Raw genomic sequence first — 22,395 nt, 5'->3', positions numbered from 1 at the left:
AAAACCCTTAGCGGTAGACATCCTTTCAAACAGCGCTTGCTGCTTTAGGACTAGCCGCTATCCAGATGGGGCTCGCTTGTGCAACCAGATGAAACCTTCCGTCGCAGCCTGTGAGTATGTAATAATCTGCATTCAGCTTACTAATAACAAAACCACCTGCTCAGCTCACCAACACCCAAAGTAAAAAGAAAAGCTGGAAATCGTCAGTAAGGAGTGTTGTCGAGAAAGAAGAGAGGAATACTCACGATAACTATGCCAAACACCTTCATCATCAGCCACCGGTTGCTCGACACTGTCGCAAAGTACTTTAGCAGCTCCCGCTGGGCTCCTGATATGTTGATTGCGATATCCTCAGTATCCGCATCGATCCTATGACCTGTTAGTTCTTCTCTTGTAGTGATACCATTCTCTCAGACTTCTTCTTACCTCTGCACAACCTCGCGCTGCTCGGCCACCATCGTCGCCAGCTGCGAAAAGATACCTCCAAGCTCGTGGATAGTACTCTCGATAGCTTCAATCGCCGTATTCCGCTCACTGATATACGTATCTTGCTGCTCTTCCAGCAGCATCAGACTCTGCTGCTGGTCCGGTACCGTCAGATACTCTCCATCCGTGTTCTTGGACCCGTACGGATTGTCAGGATCACCCGTAGCTCCATATGGGTTTTCTAAACTGCTCGCGCCGCCACCGTTTGCTTGCGAGTATAGTGGAGATGCAGTTTGGAAGTTGGCTGCGTACATCTGTTAGACTAGATTCCAGAAGAGGAAACAAGAAGAGAATGTCCACTCACGATCTTTAACCGCGGCAGAGCTCGACGAGATGAACTGCTCTGTCCGCGATTTCGAAGCTTGAATATTCTAAATCAAATACCGTCATTAGCCACACATACATATCAAATCAGTACAACAGCATTCAGTAAATGTGCATACCTTTGTGCGAACTTCCAAAACCTCACGGAACCCAGCAGTAACATCAGTAAGTTTCCCCTGCAGCAGCACAACGACGTTTTCAGAGTGCTCGTCCACCTGGCTCTCGCCCTTCCGACCCCAGTGCTTCTTGCCCGTTTTCACAAACGTTTGCAGCTCGGAGATGCTCGTGTTGATCTTTGCGAGGTCTTGCTTGATCACATACGTCAGCTGCGCAATCTCAACCGGCTTGTCGTCAAACAATGTCTTTCGCTTTGCCACTACATAATCACTCAAATGTCAGCTTGAACTCCCGCAGCATACATCACATAGAAAGAAGAATACTGACATTGCGCCAATCTCTGGAGTTTACTCATCGCGCTGTTGATATCCTTGCTGATACTCGCCGCCCGCATCGCAAACTCTGTCCTCTGACCCCGGGTCTGAATCGCGTTTCCACCACTGCTGCCACCACCGAGCGGTGGAGGCGAGGTTGGTGCCAGAAGCTGGCTTCGGGCTGCTGATGCGGTCGAGTTGTTTATCCTCGATACGGCCGCCACGCACGACCTGAACTCGGACGTGCGATCCTGGATTGCGACTGCCATTGCTGATATTTTGATTTCCTCTCCCTTCTTTCCTTTTTGATTGTGTGTTCAGTCAAGACTCAAGTGTCTTGCCGTATTCGAGATGAAATTGGCTGGTTGCTGCAGCACTGCAGCTCTTGACAATCTGACGATAACCTGATCTGTCCCTCTCTTTTTCACGCAGCAATCAATACCTTCCAAGCAAATCTCTCAATACGTACTCTATGATTATAACAGATATCGTACAAAGTCAGTCACGGTTGTCAGCAGCCAGGAGAACACGCAGCTGAACCTCGTCCATCCTCCATCTGAACAAGGTGGCCGGAGCCGGGACGCCCCTGTCTGAACCCTGACCCTCGGTTCACTATTCTGGAGCCGCAAGCACCCGACGTAGGAAAATTGTGGCAGGCTCAACCGGGAATTCGTCGAGCAGTTTCCTGTATTTGAAAAAGTTGTTGGCGAGCAAGTGCTTTATTGAGTATATCTGGATATATATTTGGTATTGCTGCTTTGAGACATCTGTTTGAGGGAAGTAGGAAAAATGGACGATTTCTCAAGTGACTCAGACTGCACGAGTAAGTATCCTCCGCGACCACCCTCCCTCCCTCCTCATTTCTTCTGGAAGTTGAAGAAGAGAAAAGAGCTAACGGTTATAGCAGAGTACTGGATCGATTGGTTTCTAGGAGCTCAGGGAAATGAGTTCTTTTGCGAGATCGATGACGAGTTTCTGAATGACAGATTCAATATGACTGGGCTCAACTCGGAGGTGCAGTATTACCAGTACGCGATGGACCTCATCATGGACACATTCGGTGAGTTGGTTCTCTGTTTTTTGTTTTCGAGATGCAATGTGCTGATATCGTTGATAGAACGTGAATGTGATGATCCTACACGCGAGCAGATCGAGCGGTCGGCTCGGCATCTTTATGGACTCATACACGCCCGCTACATCCTCACCCAGCGTGGCCTCCAAAAGATGGTAATATAGCTTGATTTGCCCATTCTATATTCTGAATTCAGCTAATGCTAGTAATAATGTAGCTGGACAAGTACAAAAAAGGCGACTTTGGAGTCTGCCCCCGCGTCCACTGCCAACGCCAACCCGTTCTCCCCATCGGTCTCAGCGATGTCCCGCACTCGGCCCCCGTCAAGATGTTTTGCATGAAATGCGAGGACGTGTACAATCCCCCATCTGTCCGGTTCGCCAGCATCGACGGCGCCTACTTCGGCACCAGTTTCCCGTTCTTGCTGTTCCAAGCCTACCCCCATCTGATCCCAAACAAGACCTCGCCCGAGCGGTTCGTGCCTGCTATCTTTGGTTTTAAGATCCACGAGCACGCGCGCCTGGCACGGTGGCAAGAGTCGAAGCGGCTAGAGTTGAATAAGCGGCTAGAACAGTACGAGGAGGAGGAGCGGAGGCGGAAGAGAGCCCAGTGATTTCAAGCAGTGCTTTTGGTTCATGTCATCTTTACATTAGCCCGGGAAAACTTCATGTAGGATTAGGCGTTTTGCTTTTCTTTCCTTCTTGTCTAGTGCTGTTTATGTAATTTATAATTATAACAAAATATTCACTCAGTCCTACTAGTTATTTAGAATGCTTTATTCTTTATTCATAGGTGGTTATTTTGACTGGAGATTATGACGACTTCTCAGTAGTCTTCTTGTCCTTGACCTGGTTGTAGATTCCCATTCCACTGGCAATAAAACTGCTAATGTCGCCCAACTGTGAGGGCAACAAAACAGTAGTAGACTCCTTGGCGACGTTCGCAAACGCCTCGACGTACTTCTCCGCAACCTGCAACGAAACAGCCTCGCCGCTCTTGGGATCGCCCAACGCAGCAGCAACCTTCCGGAGTCCCTCGGCCGTAGCCTCAGCCTTCAATCTGATTGCCTCGGCCTCACCCATCGCTCGGTTGATCTGCTCGGCTTTCTCGGCCTCAGAGGCAAGGATGACGGCCTCGCGCTGACCTTCGGCGATGTTGATCGCGGACTGGCGTTGACCTTCAGACTCGAGAATCTCGGCGCGCTTCGAACGATCGGCAGAGACTTGTCTGTGCATCGCGTCGAGAACGTTCGCGGGAGGGTGGATGTCGCGGATTTCGTAGCGCAGGCATTTGACGCCCCAGTCTTCGGCGGCTTCGTTCAAAGCCTGTGTGATGTGCGTGTTGAGAGATTGTCTGCAGTCGTTAGATGTGCTGCTTCTGCTGCTGCTACTGAATGTTAAGATGTTGAGATATACTGGCTTACCTCTCTTTCAGGACGTGGTCGAGCGTCATTTGGCCGATCTCACTTCGCATGGTTGTCTGCGCAAGCTGAGTGACGGCATATTCTGCGTCCTCAACTCCGTAGCTCGCCTTGTATGCGTCCACAACGCGGATATATAAGACGCCCTGCAGAATCACAATCAGTATGTAGTTGGAGTAGGTGATAGAAATAATAAACTCGTACATCAATATCTAGGGTGACATTATCAGCGGTGATCGCGCTCTGACTCGGGATCTCGATCGCGGCTTCTTTTAGCGATCGCACGTATTTGATTTTATCCAGAAACGGAATCAAGATCGCAAGACCGGGCTCCAATATTCTGTTGAACTTGCCCATGCGCTCGACCACCCACGCGGTCTGCTGAGGCACGAATCTGAAATGTCGTCACGTCAGCATGGGAATTTGACTACCGCAAATTCACTGCGAGAGAAAGAAATCGTACCTGATTATAGTGTTTGAAGGAAGTCGCGAGCTGGCAAAAAAATTGAGCCCGGAGTTGGAGGCATATCGAACAGAGCCAAGTGATGCGGGCGAGAACAATGTGCTGCTGGAGCCGGCGGTCGGGATAGCCAGCAGATTTGAAGCACGGCCGGATTGCGAGAGCAGCGAGTTTGCGGCAGCGCGGGAGGCAATGCGCGTTCTTGTCAACGACATGATCAAGCGTTTTGCCGGAGGATGGATCTGGTGATGGTGGTGAGTCTTGGGAAAATGATTTTGAATCGTCGTCGGACGGCTCGGGGAAGATGGTTCGAGAGAAAGAAAGAGGTCGAGAGGAGATGAGTAAGGAATTAGGTAAGTTTGGAGATTCCGCTCTGGGAAGTTGTCCGGTCTCTTTGTTTCCTTGTTGATGCTTCCTGCTATCTCAAAGGTCTTCTAATATTTAGTGTTGTTTATTATAAATGAATTAAGTGCATCAATAGCAAAATCATGTGTTTGGTTATGTGACGGTTGAGGGTGAAATGCTTAAGATGTTGTTCAGCACCTCTACAACCTCTTCTAACAGCTCAACAGCAGTTTGCGTATGCTCTAAAAGTTTAGCAGAGACTATGAAAATTTCAAACAATGTTCTACTCAAATGATTTAGGATCATGAAGGTGGTGAGGTGTAAAGGTGCTGAGGAATATCGAGAATAAAATGATTCTAGTAGATTTTAGCACGGCCACAGCGCATTTATATTCCCTGACTCGTAGTCGGTCATTTTGCTATGTAGTCAAGACTATGTAATTGATTTCACAATATTAATATCACTGCTATCTGAATATATTCACCCAATTCGGAAACAATCAGCAAAAAAACAGAAAATAAGAAATGCAAATAAGGTGTGGACATCTCGGAACTCTAATCGACGTATTTCGTCTGTTGTCTCGCACGCGCCAACTGTTTATCTGGTTTAAGATCTTCTTAATATCTATTTCTCTTTGTATTCTTGTATTAACTGTAATTCAGGTAGAATAATGTAACGAAATTGAATAAACCAAAAAGAATATGCACATGAACTCCACTATCTAACTAACTATACCAAAAGTGAATAAAGTACAAAACAAGTAAACATCGATAGAGAAGCAAATGCCGTTTACAACCAGATCACAAGGAAATAAATAAATAAAAAATAATCCCTCATATACTCCTGACCCAGAGACAAACTAGAGATACATAAAGTTGTTATAAACAGAAAGCAATGCAGCGTGACGTAATCATAATTATCATTATCGAAACCATAGCGAGGATACTCAAAGGAAAAATATCACATGGTCTAGAGGTCGGAGGTAGGGCGCGAGGATATCGTCTCGCCGGATGGGTCGAGCAGGTTCTTGATCGATATACTCGGCCGCGAGGACTGTGGTTGCGTACTCGGCGGTTGCGGAACACTGTTGCTGTGGGATCCGGCTGTGTAGCCATAACCCAGGGTCGGCTGCTGCGGGTGGCGGTCAAACTCTGGTAGTGACGTCTGGATGTGCTGTAAAGACGGGTCTCTTGGGTACCCTATTTCGCTGTCGGCTCTACCGTACTGCAGCTGATTTTCTTGAAACAGCGGCGGACCGGCCGTGTACCGCTGTTGATGATGACTCAAGGGTTGCTGATGTTCAGGCAGCAGCTGCCGCCGCCCTTCAGACGCGTACGCGTAGCTAGAAGAAACCCCGTGCGCGCCGAGATACGGCGACACGTGCTGGAACGTATCTGTGGGTGAGACCGGGCTCATTTGCGCGTCGTAGGTGCTGAGAGGGGAGTATGCAGACGACGGCGAGCCTGCTTGAGCTGCCTGAGCCGCCTGCGCCGCCTGCGCTGATCTTATCACCATCGGCGGAGCAGGCTGGGTTAGCATCGTCGGCTGTTGGAAGAGCTGCGCTGCTCTTGCTCCTGGCGGCTGTTGCTGCTGCTGCTGCTGCTGCTGCTGTTGGAATAGCGGCACATCAGAAGCTACAGCAGAGGCATTGGAGTTTGTAGATGAGTTTGAAATACTTCGATCCCTGCTTCCAGGTCTAACCATCGCAGAATGCGGAGACTGGAGCGACAGACCGAGACCGTACTGTGCGCCCTCCGGGACCGACAGCCGACGGACTCTGGAGTGGCGATAGTTTGTGGGGTCGGTTGATCCTCGTCCGGAAAGCGAGTATCCAGGCTGCTGAGTGTGGCTGTGCTGGGAATAGTGTTGGGAGGATTGGGGTGTGGTTGTTGATGGATATCCTTGAGGAATGTGAGAAGGAAGCGGGGTGGGAACCTGGTATGAGGCGAATTGCTGGTGAGGTTGGCCGATCTCTGATGTCGAATGCGGCGACGAGACAGCTCTGTACTGGGGTGCACCTGATGATGCGTGGGTGTGCGAAGAGCTGGGGTATATATGGTGCTGATCTGATATCGAACGCGAGCTGTATTCTTCCGGAGACAGGCCTGCGACGGCGGATACAGGCATGAAGACGCATTGTTGATTGAACTTTATACAGTTTGAGCATCGCGGATCAGGGAGATTGCTCTCGAAGCCGTAGCATCGGATCTGGGGTGGATCATGATTAGTATGTCTGGGTTCAGTATCAAGATCAGAATTGACAAAAGAAGATATCTACCTTCCGCCTGCGACAGTAGCGACATGCTATGGCGCTGCGTTGCCGGGTGCTGGTGGAGGAAGTCGGGTGCTGGGCAGATCCAGAGGAATCATCAAGACCGCCAGCGTTCCTCGGTGGGCGCGATAACGGAAAGGTCTGCGGCAGCGACGACGACCGCGACGCCATGCCTTGTCATATATGTGTGCCGAGAGGAAGGAGAAGGAGGAGGAGAGGCGTAGATCAGAGGGAGAGGGTCAGTGGCATAGATTCAGTGGGGATAGGGAGATATGAGGCGGCGGCGATAAGGCTGAGGGCAGGAAGCGGTCAGTAGGGGAGCAGATGTGCAGGAGCAGGAGCAGGCGCAGCACATGAGCGCAGAGCCGGGCGGGCTAATAAGAAGAAGAAGAAGAAGAAGAAGAAGAAGATGAAGAAGAAAAAAGGAAAAAGAAGGCGCAGACAAAAAAGAAGAGAAAACAGGGAATGTCGAGAAGAAGGAAATATTAACGGGGCTGGTCGAGAGTACCTCCGAGGTACCTCAGCAGCGGCTCAACGAGGTTTGAGCGCAGTGCTCCCCAATACGCACGGGGCCGCGCTCAGACGGGTTTGTGAACGTGCCCGGTTCGATTTCGAGCACCAAAAGACCTCCAGAACGGCGGTTCAGCAGGGAATTGGCCCTGCGCAGTGCCTTCGAGGAGGAGGCGGGCGGAAACCGGCTTCGGAGCTGTTTCAAGCAGCGCCGGAGACGAGCGAGTGCGGCGTACTCGGCCCGGACATCTGCGAACCACAAAACCCTTTCCGCGTCCTCCTCCACTTCCTGCTGTTCTCACCACTTTGGCAAGAGTAGATAGAGATAGGAAATATAGAGGTGCCGCTGCCTGCTGCCCTGCTGACTACTGCGACCGTAGCCGATCCGATTCTGCGTGTGCGTGTGCAAAAGGATATGTACATACCTTCTCTGTAGCGATAGTTGGGAGATATGTCGTCACCGAGACACTCTGATGATCACCAGCGATCGCTGAAGAACGAGGACACGGGAAATAACTGCAGATACGCGGGCGATGCGATAAGACAGAAGAAGACAAAAAACAGTTCTGGCATGCCGCGTCCGAGAACACAACACCGCCGGACTGTATAGCACTGCTTCTCGCTGCTACGGCAACGATATCGACGGGAGTCCGTATGCACGCACGCACGCGCGGGAGCGGCGGCCAGGCGGGCAATATATAATCAAGCGTGCGCGAGATAACCAGGCTGAGCACGAGCACGAGCGATAGAGGAGCGAGGGGAAGGAGGCGTAAGTGCAGACTCAGTTCAGGATCCGGTCCGTGTGTCTTTTGATGTGGACTGAGCGTCGGGTTCGACGACGCTTGGGCTGAGTTCGGTAATCAAGGTTGCGGTCCGCCCGAGGCCTTCTCTCCCTGCTCTGAACCGACTTTTTGACTATCGCGGTCGACCATCGTCGTTGTATGTTTAGGGCCTCTAGCGCGTTCTGTCTGCATCCTCGTGGTCTCGGACATTGCCGCGTTCTTGGTTCGTGCATATCCTCTCCTCCCTCCTCTCCTCTCTTCTGTCTCTGTCTCTGCACCAACCCTGCTATCATTGTCTGAGCTGATCCTCATCTGTTTCTATTCACCAGTACTATCACCTCCAAGACACTCCTTGTTATAGTATTCAATCATCCTCATTACATCTACTGGCGTAGGGTTAGTCTGCCATCTCGCTTCCTCCCGCTCGGCAACCTGCCCTCTTCCGTAATTGAGACAGACAAAGCAACCTTAAACACGTTCCCACCCTTGACATACCATCCTCCTACCGGATACCCGCTCGGAGCGGCCGACAAAACCAAGCCAGAGCGACCGCGAGCAGGCACTCCGCCGCGCAGCGCAGGGCGCGATTAGATAGACTACGCTGAGCGAGTGAATAAGCCCGCGAATTCGAACATTTCTCCTGTCTATTACATATTCAATACGGCGATTGACTATAATATGTACAAACATCTACTCAAGCTAACTTGATATACTGGTACGAATAGATAAACCGCATGCCTCATGATCGAGGCACTAGTTGCGCTTGCCGTATCCAAGCTTGTCTATAGCTTCTAGCTTGCCCCGTACATCCAAGAGCGGCTATCTATTAGATATCAAAACCCCGATCTGGTCTATTAACTGCACTGCGGCAGAGTAACCGTTCTTGTTTGTATATCCGCACCCTTAATTTGTATACTTTATTCCGTATTCTCTTGCATATCCTACATCAATCACCCAAGACACTGTCCAAACACTGTGATCTTCCGAGGTGCACGCACAGAACTGGACTTGTCACAGGCGGCTTGTTGATGTCGTCTGTGTAGGCTAGCCGACGATATTCCGTCCGATTGCTTGATCATGCGGGCACATGGCGCTCGGAAATGCTCTTCTTGTACTAAGAACTGCACTAATCGTCTTATCTGCACCTGCCTATCTGATGCGCCAGACTTTTGATTCTCCTTGATACTCGAGCAGTTGTCTATATCGATACATAAACCAGCAGTATCGTGCTATTTTCAGCTACCAAAAGTGATATATAATCAATAATAACAAGCATTCCGCGCTTTGGAGAGCGTCAGTGTCGATGCGTCCAGGGGCTATCCGCTTGCAATCCCGTCGTCCGCTGCGGAACTGATGTCATCCTGCGCCGCCAGACCGTTCCTTATCGATAAGGGTTTCCCTCCTCTGCTCCCACTCATTCCTCGGTGCGATAACGGCTCCCTGCCCGGCATTGATTGAACTGAGAAAAAAGAAAAAAAAGGAGATTAAGGATTAAGATTATTGCTTTGCTTGATTATGTGGTGTCAGCTGGACGGCGAGGAAATTCCCGCAGAGTGGAGGGTGTAGGAATCACAACTCTCTTCGCAGGATCCTTATCACTGTCTCTCTTTCCTCCCGTGTTTCGGCACAGTCCCACTGCAAACACGGGACGTTATTTCATTAAAAGAAGAAGTTTAAAAGGTAGTGACAGGTGCTGACTGTTATTGTCATCAACTTGGACTGTCTGCTCTCATGGTTGGTATTATTATCGCCTTGGCCTGTCTAGGAAATTGGATCCGCCATGAGTCAACAGAGCGCGAGGAAGAAAGAGCCACATCTGGGACTCACTACCGTTCTACTTCACTATCTACTACTCTGCTACTACTAGTCAAACGCTTCAACTGAGAGGCTGGCAACAAGGTAGGCGCGATTAAGGAGTAGGCAAAGGTTATTATCTGCTTGCATCATCTGCTTTCTTAGTGTCTGTAGCTCAATTGTATATACTCTAGTTTCAGTTTGTTAATCCTTAGTTTACACGATACTCATATCACTGCCACACTGATCAGAATAGGGCAGAATAAGGAGTAGTTTGATCTCGAACTATCTTTACAAGACACCTGAATAGTTAAGCCGCTCCCGATCAGGTCTATCGCAGGACTATCGCGCGATTCATAGATATCAAAACGTCTTTCCAATAACTCTGACTTATGCCGATCGGTGTTCAAACTCGTGTTGGTTATCTGTGACTGAAGTGCATCCATCAACAATAGACTTATCCATCTCCACAGAGTTCTCGCCACGACCCTACACAGCACTTTCTACGTCAGACCAACAATATCAATGCGTTATCTATCTCATCGAAAGCTCAGACTGACAGACCTGTCCTTGTTTGGGGAATGCAAGTTCGGAAGCTTGGTTTTGGTTTATCTTTCATCATCAGAATGAACCCAACTCTGCGTGCATGCAGGATAAGAGCCGACCGGTCGTTATCGCGGTGCTGATAGGGGCCCGTGCACGCATCGCGAGCTCAGTTCCGTGTTGACGCACGGAGAAGGGCAGGCTTGCAGCGCGGTCTCCGAGCAATTAGAAAGCAACTTTGGTGTGCTGTTGTATATGTTGTAGCTTGTAGATCAGCTTTGTGATGTATTGCAGCTTGGAGGGGTCATATCTTTGATGCGCGAAAAACACGGAAACTCACGCGTGTTCTCGTACTCGTATCTCGATATGATTCAACACGCTAGACGTCTCCACGAGGCGCACTCTTCTGCACTCAAAATGCTTGAAACAGAGTGTGAATGAGTTAAGAGAGAGAGAGGAAGAGAGTGTGTGAGCACAATCTTATCTCCTCAAACGTCCCGAGGCCTAATCAGTTGTAGCGCGCACGGAATCAAAAACTCGGAATTAACACCTCGTTTGAGTAATTTGTTCCCAGTGCGATATCGGCATCAGCGTCCCTGAGCTCACCCAGCGGCATCGGAGGAGTCATGTGCATTTTGATAGAATCTCATTTTGAGAGCAATGGTCCTGTCTGGTTTGAAGGTGGTGCAACTGAAGGAAGCGGGTGGAGGAATTACACGGTGCGCGAGGGTGGTGTAATAGTGCCATTTTCTGTAAGATAACTGTGAGACTATTAATCAGGTACTCTTGTATATTACTGCAATGACCAATGTTTAAATCCTTGCCTTTGAGAATAGAATGAAATGGCCATCGTATCTGCACATCCTTCGTCGTCAACTCTCAGCACCGTATATTCTAGCCAGTACCACTTTTGCCCAATACAAACCACTTATTCACAAACCATCCCAGCTGCTGATTCCGACTCCTGCAGATCCTACTGTCTTCTCCATGCACGCAGAGCAATAAAGCCCTAAAATAACGTTAAGATCATTGTGAGATTAAACAGTATCTTCGTCGACCTAGTGTGCGGCTCCTTACTAACGGATTAGTAATGTTTACTACTTGCCCGTGATTTCAGGTTATTGCACCCAGTTTGCCTTAGCATACAACATATACCAGCAAGGTCTGCAGTTTGTTGCTGTCTTATTCTACGATATATTGGTTGCTTATGTTTTACTTATGCAGCGGGATTCTTGTTCTGTCCTTCGCTATAGCCTTGCAGGTTCAAGGCTCGACATCTTGTCTTTACAGGGCATCGCGTTCCTACAAGGCTTTTCACACAAAAGTCGGTCCTTGTTCGAACAAGGCACAAACTTCCAGTATAAAAGGGCCCTTTCCCGCCTTCTCTCTCTTTCCTCTTTTCTTTCCTCACCTCTCACTACTTCCGCACTTCAGCAACAACTTTCCCGTGTCCCCCAACAATGGCTCCAACAATGGCTTACGGCAAGAAGAAAACACGTTCTTCTCGTGCATCGCAACATGCTGCTGCGATTTCCAAGCACGATCCCCGCCGCCCACACCCGACGCACTCGCACTCGCTTTCTTCCTCGCAAGGCACTTCGACCCCCGAGAGAGGCAACGGACGTCTCCTGCCCTGCGACCGCGACCCCCAACCCGACATCGACTCACAATGGAGAGAGTATATGAACGATTATCTCGACGGGATACTCTTCTCCTCCTGCTACACTGACGCGCAAAAATTTGACGCCATCAGGTTTGCGTACGACAACTTCGTCTCTCGTATCGACAATAGCAACAATAAGGACCAGCTAGGCAACAGATGAACCGCCAGGATCGAGTCCGGGTTTCTCTTTTTAACTGCCTATGATCGTGCTTTCTTTTAAAGATTTTCTTTGCTGGTTATCAAGGCTTCGCTGTGTATCAGCCAACGTATGTATACGCTCTTCACTCCTTGTTCTCCCTTGTTCTTCTCTCGAGCCTTGCTGACTTTCCTTGTTGATCTAGCCGTCCCCCCGCAGCATATCCGCCTGGAACGAACCAGAAGAGTCCTATACTTCGACTACTGCTCAGGCTAATACCCCAACATCTCATGAGAGAAGTGGTCTACCTCCTGTATTCCTGTCTCGCCACTGTACAGAATACCCTTGCTGAAGTCATCTCATCGAACTACATGTTGGTATCTGCCTAAAGAAGTAACCTTACTGTCTGTCTGCACCCCCTTCCCTGCTGTACGGTCGTCACTGGACGTTAAAACCACTGACCTCTGCAATGTACTGGCTCGGAATACCTTTTCTTTACTATTTTGTGAAACAGGGTTATCTTTACTCCCGCCAAAATCCAAAAAAAAGAAATTACGAATCGCGCGGAGCCGGAGACGAATAATTCAACTGGGCTCTGCCGCTTGATTCTCGCGTGTGTAACCACTCATGAAGTCTTTGTCAAATTCCTTTATCTCCTTTTTGTTTTTGCTATTTGTTTTGTTTTCCTCTTTCCTTTCTTTTCTCTTTTTTACAATTCATTACGGGAGTTCACTAGGGATCTTCTCATTAGCATTAGATTGCTAGTGGCTCCCATCACCCCAATCTCTTCTGTAAATGCCTTCTTCTGTGAGAGCCTTGTAGGACCTGGAAACTCTGTATTATTGTGGTATTATGGTACTCCCTTTTAGCTTCTCCAGTGCTGTGTGTATTTACTTCTACTACGATATATCGTTCTGGCCCGCCATTACATACGTGATCTCTGTAACGCTACTACTGCATTCTTGATCAACCAGCACTACTCTGTTAGCTGACCACGCCTTAATCATAAAGAGAAAAGAGAGGTTTATTTTTTTTTTCTTTTTCGGTTTTACAATACGGTACCGCCCCAGCGCTCTTATACAACAATTACAAAACAAGACAGCCGTGCCCACAACTAAGAGATACAGTACTAAAACAGTACAGAAAAAACAATACAGTAACTTAACGATACAGTTACACATCAGCACAACGACAATACAGCAACCGCTGATACAGAAAAATACAGAAACAGTAAGAGCGCATGAAGCGGCTGGTGCCAGGATCGGGAAGAATGCATTACGCATACTCTTGAACAAGACATTCAAGAGTTATGTGGGACTCTGCGACTACGCTTGTGTTGAACAAGCGCTCTCTCGACGTCGCCATACCCACTAAGACCCGACTCACCCAAAAGACAGCTCCGGAACTGTCTTCCGTATTGATAATTGTCAGTGTTGTCGCTTGATCCGCTCGTCTCATCTTCTGAGGGAGCTGCGGCCACAGACCTCCCTCGTAGACAAGACGGTTGGTCGCGCAGACTCTCTCCACAACCATCACCACGGGCTCCATGATGGCGCGGCATGCCAGCACGCGTGTTTCGAGATGCGACAACGTTGACGTTTTAAATCCGAATGAGTAACCTGGCTAAAGAAGAACTCATCAGATTGGCCGCCCCGACCAACAGCGTAAATCACACGCCTAATGGGCAGCGCGCAGAGGTACCCGAGCCGGCAAGCATATACATGCTCACTCGGTTCTGCGCAGCTCGCGGAAGGTTTGCCGACTTTTAGGGCTGCTGCGAGGCCATGCCAGAACATCTTCGCCCAAAGCTCGAAAGCTCTCTTCTGACAGGCCATGGTGGTCGAAGCAAGCGCGATAACAGTAAGACAAGACAGGACAAGACTAGCAACTCAAGAGTATGCAAGTCTTCCGATCAACAGGCAGCGCCAGTCCGCTTGACATGTGCTCTCGCAAGAGCCGGCTTTGATTCTCTGTCTCTCGCATGTACGGCACAACGCCAACTCTAAGAAGAGTGCTACCGTCAACGGTATATGCTACTCTCTGACGTCTCCGCGAAGTATTGCCACAGAATGCTACCTAAGGTATATGCTATCATCCAAGGATGTCACCCGCGGTATAGTCTACCCTCGGAGAGTGTTGTCAGCGGCATGCGATCCATAGGAACGCCTCGTTGCGGCATCAACTACTCCCCGAGAATGCTACCCTTGGAGATGCCACCTGTGGTATATGCTACCCTCATATAGAGTGTTATTTGCGGCAAGCGATCCATAGGAACGCTTCGTTGCGGCATAAACTACTCCCGAAAATGCTACCTGCGGTATAGACCACCCTCAGAGAGTGTTACTTGCTGCATGCGATCCACAGGAACGCTTCGTTGCGGCATAAACTCCTCCCTGAGAATGCTACCCGTGGTATAGGCCACCCTTGGAAGATGCTACCTGCATAAGGAGCAGACTGTGGAATATCCGCGGGGTACCGCACATGCAAGAGTAGAAAGAGCCAAAGCCCATGTTTCGGATCCGGCCGGAAGTGCGATTTGCCCTACAGATGAGACGCGTCGTTAGTACTTGAAATCACCAGATAAAATGAAACTCATCGCTCATGTGGAGTAGAGAAAGGGGGTATCCAGAGAAATAGAATGGTGCGCACTCGTCTTGCTGATCGCTCTTGCTTTCCCCTATAGTCGACTGACTTCTTCACCAAACGATGTCCGCGATCGTTGATGGTATAGACGTCCCTGGAAAACAAGGACGCGTGCAGCAGGCGCGCGCAGGGCGGCGTGCACCTGCGTGTACGCTGTTAGTAGTCGGGGGCTTTGGATCAAACGTATTGCTATACTCACTTGATTTGCCGTGTGTATGGATTGAGAGGAGGCTAGAGCCACCGCCGGATGATCGCGAGATCATCACTCGATAGCTCCGCATACGAAGGGGTGGAGCAGCCCGGTCGTAGTATCGAGTATACGCGCGTCCGGGGTACCTACCTAAGTTAGCAAGCCCAAGCAACGCCAGCCATAAAGAAAGACTCTAGAAGCCTTCTTTATGGCAGGATCACTTGGGGGTTAGTAAACAGCAAAGCTGTACACACAACACAACAACAAAACAACACCGAATCTTGTAAATATCTTTAGATTAGATAGCAAATACATCAACGTTGTGAGTGAGAGACAAGCGCATAAAGCGGATCGGAAAAGAAGAAGAGAAAGAAGAAAAGAGGCGGAAGCGGCGAGCGCGTTAAAAGTGGGCGATTCCAGGGCGGGCGGGCGCGTGTCTGGTGAGTAAGGGTTTCTCGATCTGGCCGAAAGTAAACAGAAGGCAACGCGCCGCCCATTTCGTAATTATCTATGATGCGGAAAGGTAATTGCTATTTAATCATGCTCTCTCGTCTATTGGGTGGTGACAGATTGTAGTAATGAGCATTATAATACCCTGCTAGCTTTCCTGTATGTACAATAGTCTATGAAACCCTGATAAAATGATCAGACGCGAAGCCGACCAGCGTTCCAAGCGGATCCAATCCAGTATTGTCGAACTCTTCCGTGTCTTTTCCATTTTGCTCTTATAAGTTGCTCATACAGAGTTTTGTGTTTTATTTTAAAATATCATGAGAGTTCACCCGAAATCATCTCATTAGCGTTCTATTGGTGGTGGTTCCCTTCTGCAAGGGCCCGCAGGATCTGGAAGCTCTACAGGACTCCTTCCGACATCTTGTTCAGTCAATCATGTCGTTGACCTTTCTGCATGCATGCATGACAGCAGAACATCAGCGAGTGCTGCGAGTTCATTCCCCGCGTCCAGTTATATTGTTGATAAGCAAAATGTTTCTATTATTTGGAACTATATATTACGACATACTACTTATTACGACTGTGCTGGACTAGCCTTAGCATCAAGCGAATAGCCAGCAAAACCAAAGCATAGTCTCCATCTTATACTAACGTACACGTTACCGTAAAGCAGTAACTTTCTACTTCTGGCGCTTGTAGATCTTGGCAAGGAAAGCAGTCAACACGGCTTTCTTGAATCCTCGGCTTTCGTCGACGTTCTCAATCAGGGTCTTGATCTTTCCAACAACTTCTTCTTCGTAGGTAAGGTAGTCCTTCTCGAGGTCCATCTCCTTGTACAGAGCCTTGACCTTCGCTTCGCACTCGCTGTTCTTTTGGCCGTAATTTTCCTAAATAGTCAAAAGAGCGTAAGAAGGAGAATAACGATGGCGAGGGAGAAGAAAATGGGGAAATCTTACGTCAAGAACCTTGCGCTGCTCGGGGGTGGCTTTGTTCAGAGCGGTGTTGACGAGCCAGCTGCACTTGTTGTCCAGGATATCGGTACCAATCTTACCGATGAAAGCGGGGTCACCGTAGCAGTCAAGGTAGTCATCCTAAATAACGTTAACAACACAGTAATCACATTAACAAAAAAGATGACGCACCTGGATCTGGAAGTACTCGCCAAGAGGAATCAGAACATCATGAGCCTGCTTGAGATCCTCGGCGCTGTCGACGCCGGCCATGTGCATGGCAAGAGCGACAGGGAGGTAGAAGCTGTAGTAGGCAGTCTTGTAGATGACGATGAAGGAGTGCTTCGCAAGCGAGAATTTGCTGAGGTCGACTTCATCTTCGGGAGCGGTGATGAGGTCGAGGAGCTGTCCCAGCTCGGTTTGGAAGGTCACCTGTTGGTAGACGTTAGTGTGAGAGAGTTGAGGTGTGATTTGGGTTGAGATTGGGGTACTAACGGTCTGGAAGAGCTCGAAAAGGTCGATGTAGTACTTCTCGCTGCGGAAGTGCTTCTTCAGCAAAAGATAGATAGAGGCCTCGAGCATGAAGGCATCGTTGATGGCAATCATGCCAACCTTGGGCTACAAGGTAAATACATGTGAGTAACCTGATGCATGTATGTCAATTGCAACAGCAGCAGTTTAGACTTACGGCCAAGTACCAGCACGGCTGGCCACGTCTGGTCTTTGAGGCATCCATAATGTCATCAGCGACCAAGAAGTAAGCTTGCAGCTATTAATATACACTTTGTTAGCACCATTCCAGAAATCTTCAAAATCTCGCGGCAGAGGGCAATTACCAGCTCAATGCACCAGCCGAGAACGGCGGCCTTGTTGTACTCCTCGTCAGTCAACTCGGTCTTGCCAGTCAAGATCTGGTAGGTGTCGATGACGGAGAGACCGCGGTTTAGTTTACCACCGACGGAGTTGTAGTAGAGGTTCTATGAAGGACTATTAGCACCACTTTCTTCTCCAGAAACAGAGCAAGAGCAAATGCAAAAGAGCATAGAGAATTGAAATATACGACTGCGCACCTTCTTGAACCAGGCAACGGCCTCATCGGAAATGTTGAACTTCTGAAGCTCGCCCAGAAGCTCTTCAGCAATTTTATCAAAGAAAGAGACGAACTTCTCCTTAGCAGCAGCTTTGTCGGCCATTATGTGTCGTATGTATGCGTTTTAGCTGAAAGATCTCAGGAAATTGAGGTATAGACCGGACTTATAGCGAAGAAGACGAGGAATAAGATAGCTATTTGAAGTGGTTCGTGCAAGCTGATAGAAGCAAAACACGAAAAGCTCGAGTCGGGGCGAGCTTTCTCGGGACGCAGAATCCGAATACGAGAGTGATTAGTAAGATATGAGTAATTATTGGTCTGCTTTCTCTTTGCGTTCTTCGATCGATAAATAAGAGCTTCTATAGTATTAAATAGTCCAAAGATTGTGAATAGTAAATGTTTTACCTCATTTTCAGAATACTAATAGCTGTAATGTGCAGATAGAGCAGATCCGAATAGAGCTCAGGGACGCGCCAGGACTGACTGAACGCGACCAAACTGTAAACAACCGTTCTCAACCCAAATATCGAGTTCTGCGCAATACTCCACGAAGCAGATCATACTCCACGCAGGTTCAAGGATCAGGCGTATTCCAGTTGATCAGCTACTCTGCTTCTATCTAAACAGCGACAGACAGCAACAGACATTCGCCATGCCGGCACCACGCAGAGCTCCATCAGCATACTCGACCCCGGTCCCCCCGTCGCGGCAGCAGCTCTCGCAACGGTCCCGTCTCGACTCTGCTTCCTCGGCCGCGAACCCGGACCTGCCCAGTATTTCCGTCTCTTCAAACTCGTCACATGCCTCATCACTACTCTCAATCTCTCCAATCGTCCGCGCGATAACAGTCCCGCCTTCCCCTTTTCTCGCGTCGTCGACCCCCGTCCCGCCGACCACCAAAAATGCCTACCCGTTTGGCTTTGGGTCTGATATGGACGCTACGTCGACACCGGTGTACAATTCTGCCGAACGGGATACCACAGCGTCGGCACAGGCAGAGCTGTCGCAGGCAGATCGACTTCGTCTGTGGAGACACGACGCATTGATGCAGCACCAGAACCAGACGGCGGTGTTTGTCGGTGATACCGTACTTGCACTCACTGATGATCCAAACGATGCGTTTTGGCTTGCTCAAGTGCATTACAATACTGGGCATTACGCTCGTGCAAGACAGCTGCTTATGCGCCAGGACTTGAATCGCAGCTCTAGCTGTCGATACCTTGCCGCGCTGTGTCTGGTGAGTCTCGATCTAACAGTCTTCTGCTGCGCTGTACTAACTTCGTCTTAATAGACGCGACTATCCAAATGGGACGAGGCTCTTGCAACCGTAGGGGAATCAAATCCATTCAGAAACGCTTCTGAAGAGGCCGAAGTGGTCTCTGACGGCGGAATCAAGCTTGAAGCCTCGATGTGCTATCTGCGCGGAATCATATACTCGAATCAGAACAATTTTGAAAAGGCAAAGGAGTGCTACATGGAGGCACTGACGGTCGACGTTAAATGCTTTGAGGCGTTTGATGAGCTGATTACGAATAGTCTAATGTCTCCTGCTGAGGGTATTTATATTCTGCTATCTTCTGGTTGATTTGCGTGGTTGCTAACGTGAGCTAGAATGGAAATTCCTTGAATCGCTCAAATTCGAGGATATACCAGACGGCGACCTTGTGAAGCTTCTATACTCCACCAAGCTAAACAAATACTACAACACAGCACGCTTCTTCGAGGCCGAGCATCAGCTTCAGACTGTGTATCAGCTTTCGGAGAGTTCGGATCTGCTGCAGAGTCGGGCGGAGCTTTTCTTCGTGCAGTGCAGGTTTAACAAGTGCATGGATCTATGTGAAAAGTGCGTTTCTACTTGCCATACTTTGAGTGTTTTGAGAGGTGACGCTAACTGGTCTGCAGGGTTCTGAAAAATGATAGATTTAAATTCTCGATTATACCGCTCTACCTCGCATGTCTGCACGAGCTCGAGCAGAAAAACAAGCTCTTTCTACTCGCGCACGAGATGACTGAAAACCACCCTGAAGAGCCAGTGACCTGGCTGACGGTCGGCGTGTATTATCTCTCGATCCATAAGATTGCCGAAGCGCGCCGGTTCTTCAGTAAGGCGTCGATGATGAATCCTCATTTTGGAGCTGCTTGGATCGGGTTTGCGCACACGTTTGCGGTGGAAGGTGAACATGAGCAAGCTGTGTCTGCTTACTCCACCGCCGCTAGACTTTTTCAAGGGTATGCTACTAGTTTGATTGAATGTTTGAAATATTTACTAACGTTCTGTCAGAACGCATTTGCCGTCGATGTTCCTAGGAATGCAGCATCTCCAACTACATAACTTTACGCTCGCAGAGGAATACCTAGACGCGTCATACAATATCTGTCAAACAGATCCGCTGCTGCTGAATGAGATGGGCGTTGTGCTGTATCATAAAAACCAATTAGAGGAGGCCTTGGAGTTTTTCTTCAAAGCGCTGAAAGTTGCAGAGGATTTGGATAGCGATACAAAAGCCTGGGTACCGATAAAGATTAATCTGGGGCATGCCTTTAGACAGCTGAGGTGGGTATCATTGCTGATTATTAGTGATTATGGAGGATGCTGACTGGTGTGTAGGCGATGGCCCGAGGCGCTGCAGAACTTTGAGGAAGTACTGCGGATATCAAAGCATGAACCTGAGGTATACTCAGCTCTAGGCCTTGTGAATCTTCATCTAAACCGTACCGACAAGGCCGTGATGAATTTCCAAGAGGTATGAGCAAACTTCTTCTCGGATGTTTATTTGTCTTTTGACTAACGCTGTTGATATAGGCACTGAGTTTAGCGCCGAACGACCCTGTCGCGTGGGATCTTCTCAAACGTGCGCTGGAGGAGAATTCTCAGGCGATGCTTAATTTCTAAAACAGTTGTGGTGGGAGCAGTGTACAATAGCATATTTAGCTGGGAGATTTGCTCAGCGGGTATATTAGGTGTGGGACGAGTACTGATGAAATAAAGCCTTAATTCAATATCTTACACATACACAATGAGAAAAAATAGTCGTACAAAATTCACTTTAGACCGACGACCAGTAAATTTCTGGCAGAGATTGATTGATTGAAAACCACCGAGACACTGACTTTTCTTGCGCCGTTTTCCTTCAGGAAATAGAACCGATCCAAGTGTATGAGCGCCTCGGTCAAGGGAGCGACAGTGCAAGCCATCAAAGTCCAGAGAATACTGAGTCTTCGTTTTTTCAAAAGATAGAGATCGTGGTAATGCTCTGCGACTTCAGGGGTGATTTCGAAAGGGTTTTGCGAGTCGGCGGGAGAGGATGAGCGGATGCGGTAGGAGTGAGCTGAAGCGGCGCGGCGGCAAGCACCGGTGCAGTAGGTGCTGAATGACGTGTACCATTGTTTGCGGAGGCTGCCGATGACGATTTTGTCTTTGTCGGACTCGAGAAGGTTGCGGTCTTTGAATATGCGCTGGAGGAGGGCGCGGTAGAAGTGGCGTTTGAAGAAGTCTTCGCGGGAGGATTTTGTCCAAGTCGCGGGGGCTGAGAGATGTTAGTTCAAGTCTGGGGTGAGAAGTAGAGATGGTGTACCTTGGCATGCTAGCATACGGGCAGACATTGGTAATGGGATGTTGTATGTGTCTAATTTTGAGCTCATTGGGAATCCAATATCATCGTGATCTAGCGTAATGAAATGATCAGTATCAGAAATATGACGAAATAAAATAGCATGTGCTAACCTGCTAGCTTTTCCGTCATTTGATTGTAGCAGCATCCAACCACTGCAACGCCATGGATTGCCTTAGTCTCGAATAAGCTGCGCAGCGCGTGGTGCGAAAGGTTACCACAAGTATGTAGTCCGACAAGTACGGCTTTCTCATCCAACAGCTCAGCCTGGTCTACCACTTCGTGCAAGTCACCACTGCTGACGAATTTCTCGACGTGTATTAGTGACCCTTTCGCCCTGTATGCGTCAAGCGCTTTGGCTTTCCGTTTCCCGCCTTTGCTGTCGTAGAGGGTATCGAGTCTACCTGCACCTTCAGTTCTCGATTTCACAGATTCGACTGCGACCACCGAGCAGTCAAACTCGTGGGCTAGAGTGCGCGAGAGATAGCCCTTGCCGCTGCCTAGATCAATGACGTGTCGCGTGTCGACGTCGTCGCAGATGGAGGAGACAGCGGCGGCGAGGTACTGGCATTCGTGGATTTTTTTCGGAGACATTCCAAGTGAGAGGGCTGAGGTTTGTAGGAAGGGCAGGGGTGCTGTTGAGGCCAGGTCTTTGGGGAGTGTTCGGTCTATTGAGAGGTGTCGGATCTTTGATATGAAGTCGACTAGCGACGAGGGCGGATGAAGTGCTATACAACGATTGTTAGACCGAATGATCTCGACAGTCCGCAATAACAGCAAACTCACATTCGGGATTCTTAAAGAATATCAGAAAATCCAAGATCTGGTCGAGGTCGCCATCGTCAAAGAACTGCAACCACTCCTCCGAGACGGTTTCCTGCAGTAAGTCTCTCTCGCCGAGGAAGAAATCCAGGATCTGTACTTTCCCCACCAGATCCTGCACAAGCGGCTCGAGATAAAGCCCCACAAGACTAACCAGATACTGATCTACTCCCCCTTCAAACCCATCCGGGATCGGAAACTCGCGCCCGCCGTCCATTCTCGTGAAGCGCTCGCTGCTGGTGGTTATCGCTGGGCCTGGCGATGGGCTCTAAAAAATTTCATTAAGCTCTTCTCGGCTCAGAGCCGCCAGCCGCATGTGGCGCGTGCAGGAGGGCGGTGGAGGCGCAGCACAAAGGGCGGGTAAATGTGAGCCGCATCAGAGCCGGGTAACCTGTTTG

General features: G+C 49.2%; 8 protein-coding genes across 8 annotated transcripts; 2 read left to right on the top strand and 6 right to left on the bottom strand.

The window, feature by feature from the left end:
• Positions 1-107: 107 nt before the first annotated feature.
• On the bottom strand, positions 108-1,789 carry BZA70DRAFT_276635 (t-SNARE). The gene is made up of 6 exons (XM_064912334.1): positions 1,255-1,789; positions 930-1,186; positions 791-857; positions 427-730; positions 246-369; positions 108-193 (listed from the first exon to the last, which is right to left on the bottom strand). The coding sequence occupies exons 1-6, from the start codon at positions 1,508-1,510 to the stop codon at positions 161-163; spliced, it is 1,041 nt and encodes a 346-aa protein (XP_064769481.1). The 5' UTR covers positions 1,511-1,789; the 3' UTR covers positions 108-160.
• On the top strand, positions 1,790-3,066 carry BZA70DRAFT_276631 (casein kinase II beta subunit). Its single transcript, XM_064912333.1, has 4 exons — positions 1,790-2,064; positions 2,149-2,301; positions 2,359-2,468; positions 2,531-3,066. The coding sequence occupies exons 1-4, from the start codon at positions 2,031-2,033 to the stop codon at positions 2,924-2,926; spliced, it is 693 nt and encodes a 230-aa protein (XP_064769480.1). The 5' UTR covers positions 1,790-2,030; the 3' UTR covers positions 2,927-3,066.
• Positions 3,067-4,763, bottom strand: BZA70DRAFT_276629 (uncharacterized protein). Its single transcript, XM_064912332.1, has 4 exons — positions 4,197-4,763; positions 3,938-4,127; positions 3,737-3,879; positions 3,067-3,666 (listed from the first exon to the last, which is right to left on the bottom strand). Exons 1-4 carry the CDS (start codon positions 4,406-4,408, stop codon positions 3,126-3,128), a joined length of 1,086 nt encoding a protein of 361 aa, XP_064769479.1. The 5' UTR covers positions 4,409-4,763; the 3' UTR covers positions 3,067-3,125.
• A 309-nt stretch (positions 4,764-5,072) lies between these two features.
• Positions 5,073-7,220, bottom strand: BZA70DRAFT_276626 (uncharacterized protein). Its single transcript, XM_064912331.1, has 2 exons — positions 6,817-7,220; positions 5,073-6,746 (listed from the first exon to the last, which is right to left on the bottom strand). Exons 1-2 carry the CDS (start codon positions 6,979-6,981, stop codon positions 5,508-5,510), a joined length of 1,404 nt encoding a protein of 467 aa, XP_064769478.1. The 5' UTR covers positions 6,982-7,220; the 3' UTR covers positions 5,073-5,507.
• Positions 7,221-13,266: 6,046 nt separating this feature from the next.
• On the bottom strand, positions 13,267-13,562 carry BZA70DRAFT_276615 (uncharacterized protein; the record flags this gene model as incomplete). Its single annotated transcript, XM_064912330.1, has 1 exon — positions 13,267-13,562. A coding segment is annotated over exon 1 (255 nt), but the record flags the coding sequence as incomplete, so codon positions are not given.
• Positions 13,563-15,944: 2,382 nt separating this feature from the next.
• Positions 15,945-17,813, bottom strand: BZA70DRAFT_276610 (isoprenoid synthase domain-containing protein). Its single transcript, XM_064912329.1, has 7 exons — positions 17,545-17,813; positions 17,311-17,451; positions 17,163-17,243; positions 16,970-17,092; positions 16,667-16,906; positions 16,481-16,615; positions 15,945-16,411 (listed from the first exon to the last, which is right to left on the bottom strand). Exons 1-7 carry the CDS (start codon positions 17,665-17,667, stop codon positions 16,205-16,207), a joined length of 1,050 nt encoding a protein of 349 aa, XP_064769476.1. The 5' UTR covers positions 17,668-17,813; the 3' UTR covers positions 15,945-16,204.
• Positions 17,814-18,069: 256 nt separating this feature from the next.
• Positions 18,070-20,552, top strand: BZA70DRAFT_276608 (uncharacterized protein). Its single transcript, XM_064912328.1, has 7 exons — positions 18,070-18,801; positions 18,856-19,120; positions 19,176-19,407; positions 19,467-19,793; positions 19,846-20,118; positions 20,173-20,308; positions 20,368-20,552. The coding sequence occupies exons 1-7, from the start codon at positions 18,217-18,219 to the stop codon at positions 20,455-20,457; spliced, it is 1,908 nt and encodes a 635-aa protein (XP_064769475.1). The 5' UTR covers positions 18,070-18,216; the 3' UTR covers positions 20,458-20,552.
• Positions 20,553-22,341, bottom strand: BZA70DRAFT_276606 (methyltransferase domain-containing protein). The gene is made up of 4 exons (XM_064912327.1): positions 21,962-22,341; positions 21,289-21,903; positions 21,140-21,229; positions 20,553-21,091 (listed from the first exon to the last, which is right to left on the bottom strand). The coding sequence occupies exons 1-4, from the start codon at positions 22,212-22,214 to the stop codon at positions 20,607-20,609; spliced, it is 1,443 nt and encodes a 480-aa protein (XP_064769474.1). The 5' UTR covers positions 22,215-22,341; the 3' UTR covers positions 20,553-20,606.
• Positions 22,342-22,395: the final 54 nt, after the last annotated feature.

This window comes from Myxozyma melibiosi (genome assembly GCF_037950935.1).
Source record: "Myxozyma melibiosi strain Phaff 52-87 chromosome Unknown BZA70scaffold_3, whole genome shotgun sequence".
Taxonomy (NCBI): domain Eukaryota; kingdom Fungi; phylum Ascomycota; class Lipomycetes; order Lipomycetales; family Lipomycetaceae; genus Myxozyma; species Myxozyma melibiosi.
This window is presented reverse-complemented; position numbering and strand designations above follow the sequence as displayed.

Bases quoted from the DNA above. Each gene is read 5' to 3' on its own strand.
- BZA70DRAFT_276635 (XM_064912334.1), bottom strand. From the start codon at position 1,510: ATGGCAGTCGCAATCCAGGATCGCACGTCCGAGTTCAGGTCGTGCGTG. The intron at 731-790 runs GTGAGTGGACAT...AGATGTACGCAG, and splicing joins CTCTGCCGCGGTTAAAGATC to CCAACTTCCAAACTGCATCT. The intron at 194-245 runs GTGAGTATTCCT...GACGATTTCCAG, and splicing joins AGGTGTTTGGCATAGTTATC to CTTTTCTTTTTACTTTGGGT.
- BZA70DRAFT_276631 (XM_064912333.1), top strand. From the start codon at position 2,031: ATGGACGATTTCTCAAGTGACTCAGACTGCACGA. The intron at 2,065-2,148 runs GTAAGTATCCTC...CGGTTATAGCAG, and splicing joins AAGTGACTCAGACTGCACGA to AGTACTGGATCGATTGGTTT. The intron at 2,469-2,530 runs GTAATATAGCTT...GTAATAATGTAG, and splicing joins AGCGTGGCCTCCAAAAGATG to CTGGACAAGTACAAAAAAGG.
- BZA70DRAFT_276629 (XM_064912332.1), bottom strand. From the start codon at position 4,408: ATGTCGTTGACAAGAACGCGCATTGCCTCCCGCGCTGCCGCAAACTCG. The intron at 4,128-4,196 runs GTACGATTTCTT...ACGACATTTCAG, and splicing joins CCTTCAAACACTATAATCAG to ATTCGTGCCTCAGCAGACCG. The intron at 3,880-3,937 runs GTACGAGTTTAT...GTGATTCTGCAG, and splicing joins ATGTCACCCTAGATATTGAT to GGCGTCTTATATATCCGCGT.
- BZA70DRAFT_276626 (XM_064912331.1), bottom strand. From the start codon at position 6,981: ATGGCGTCGCGGTCGTCGTCGCTGCCGCAGACCTTTCCGTTATCGCGC. The intron at 6,747-6,816 runs GTAGATATCTTC...GATCCACCCCAG, and splicing joins GCTACTGTCGCAGGCGGAAG to ATCCGATGCTACGGCTTCGA.
- BZA70DRAFT_276610 (XM_064912329.1), bottom strand. From the start codon at position 17,667: ATGGCCGACAAAGCTGCTGCTAAGGAGAAGTTCGTCTCTTTCTTTGAT. The intron at 16,907-16,969 runs GTTAGTACCCCA...GTCTACCAACAG, and splicing joins TTTTCGAGCTCTTCCAGACC to GTGACCTTCCAAACCGAGCT. The intron at 16,616-16,666 runs GTGCGTCATCTT...AACGTTATTTAG, and splicing joins GCGAGTACTTCCAGATCCAG to GATGACTACCTTGACTGCTA.
- BZA70DRAFT_276608 (XM_064912328.1), top strand. From the start codon at position 18,217: ATGCCGGCACCACGCAGAGCTCCATCAGCATACTCGACCCCGGTCCCC. The intron at 18,802-18,855 runs GTGAGTCTCGAT...TCGTCTTAATAG, and splicing joins ACCTTGCCGCGCTGTGTCTG to ACGCGACTATCCAAATGGGA. The intron at 19,408-19,466 runs GTGCGTTTCTAC...ACTGGTCTGCAG, and splicing joins TGCATGGATCTATGTGAAAA to GGTTCTGAAAAATGATAGAT.
- BZA70DRAFT_276606 (XM_064912327.1), bottom strand. From the start codon at position 22,214: ATGGACGGCGGGCGCGAGTTTCCGATCCCGGATGGGTTTGAAGGGGGA. The intron at 21,230-21,288 runs GTTAGCACATGC...TCATTACGCTAG, and splicing joins AATGACGGAAAAGCTAGCAG to ATCACGATGATATTGGATTC. The intron at 21,092-21,139 runs GTACACCATCTC...AACATCTCTCAG, and splicing joins CCGTATGCTAGCATGCCAAG to CCCCCGCGACTTGGACAAAA.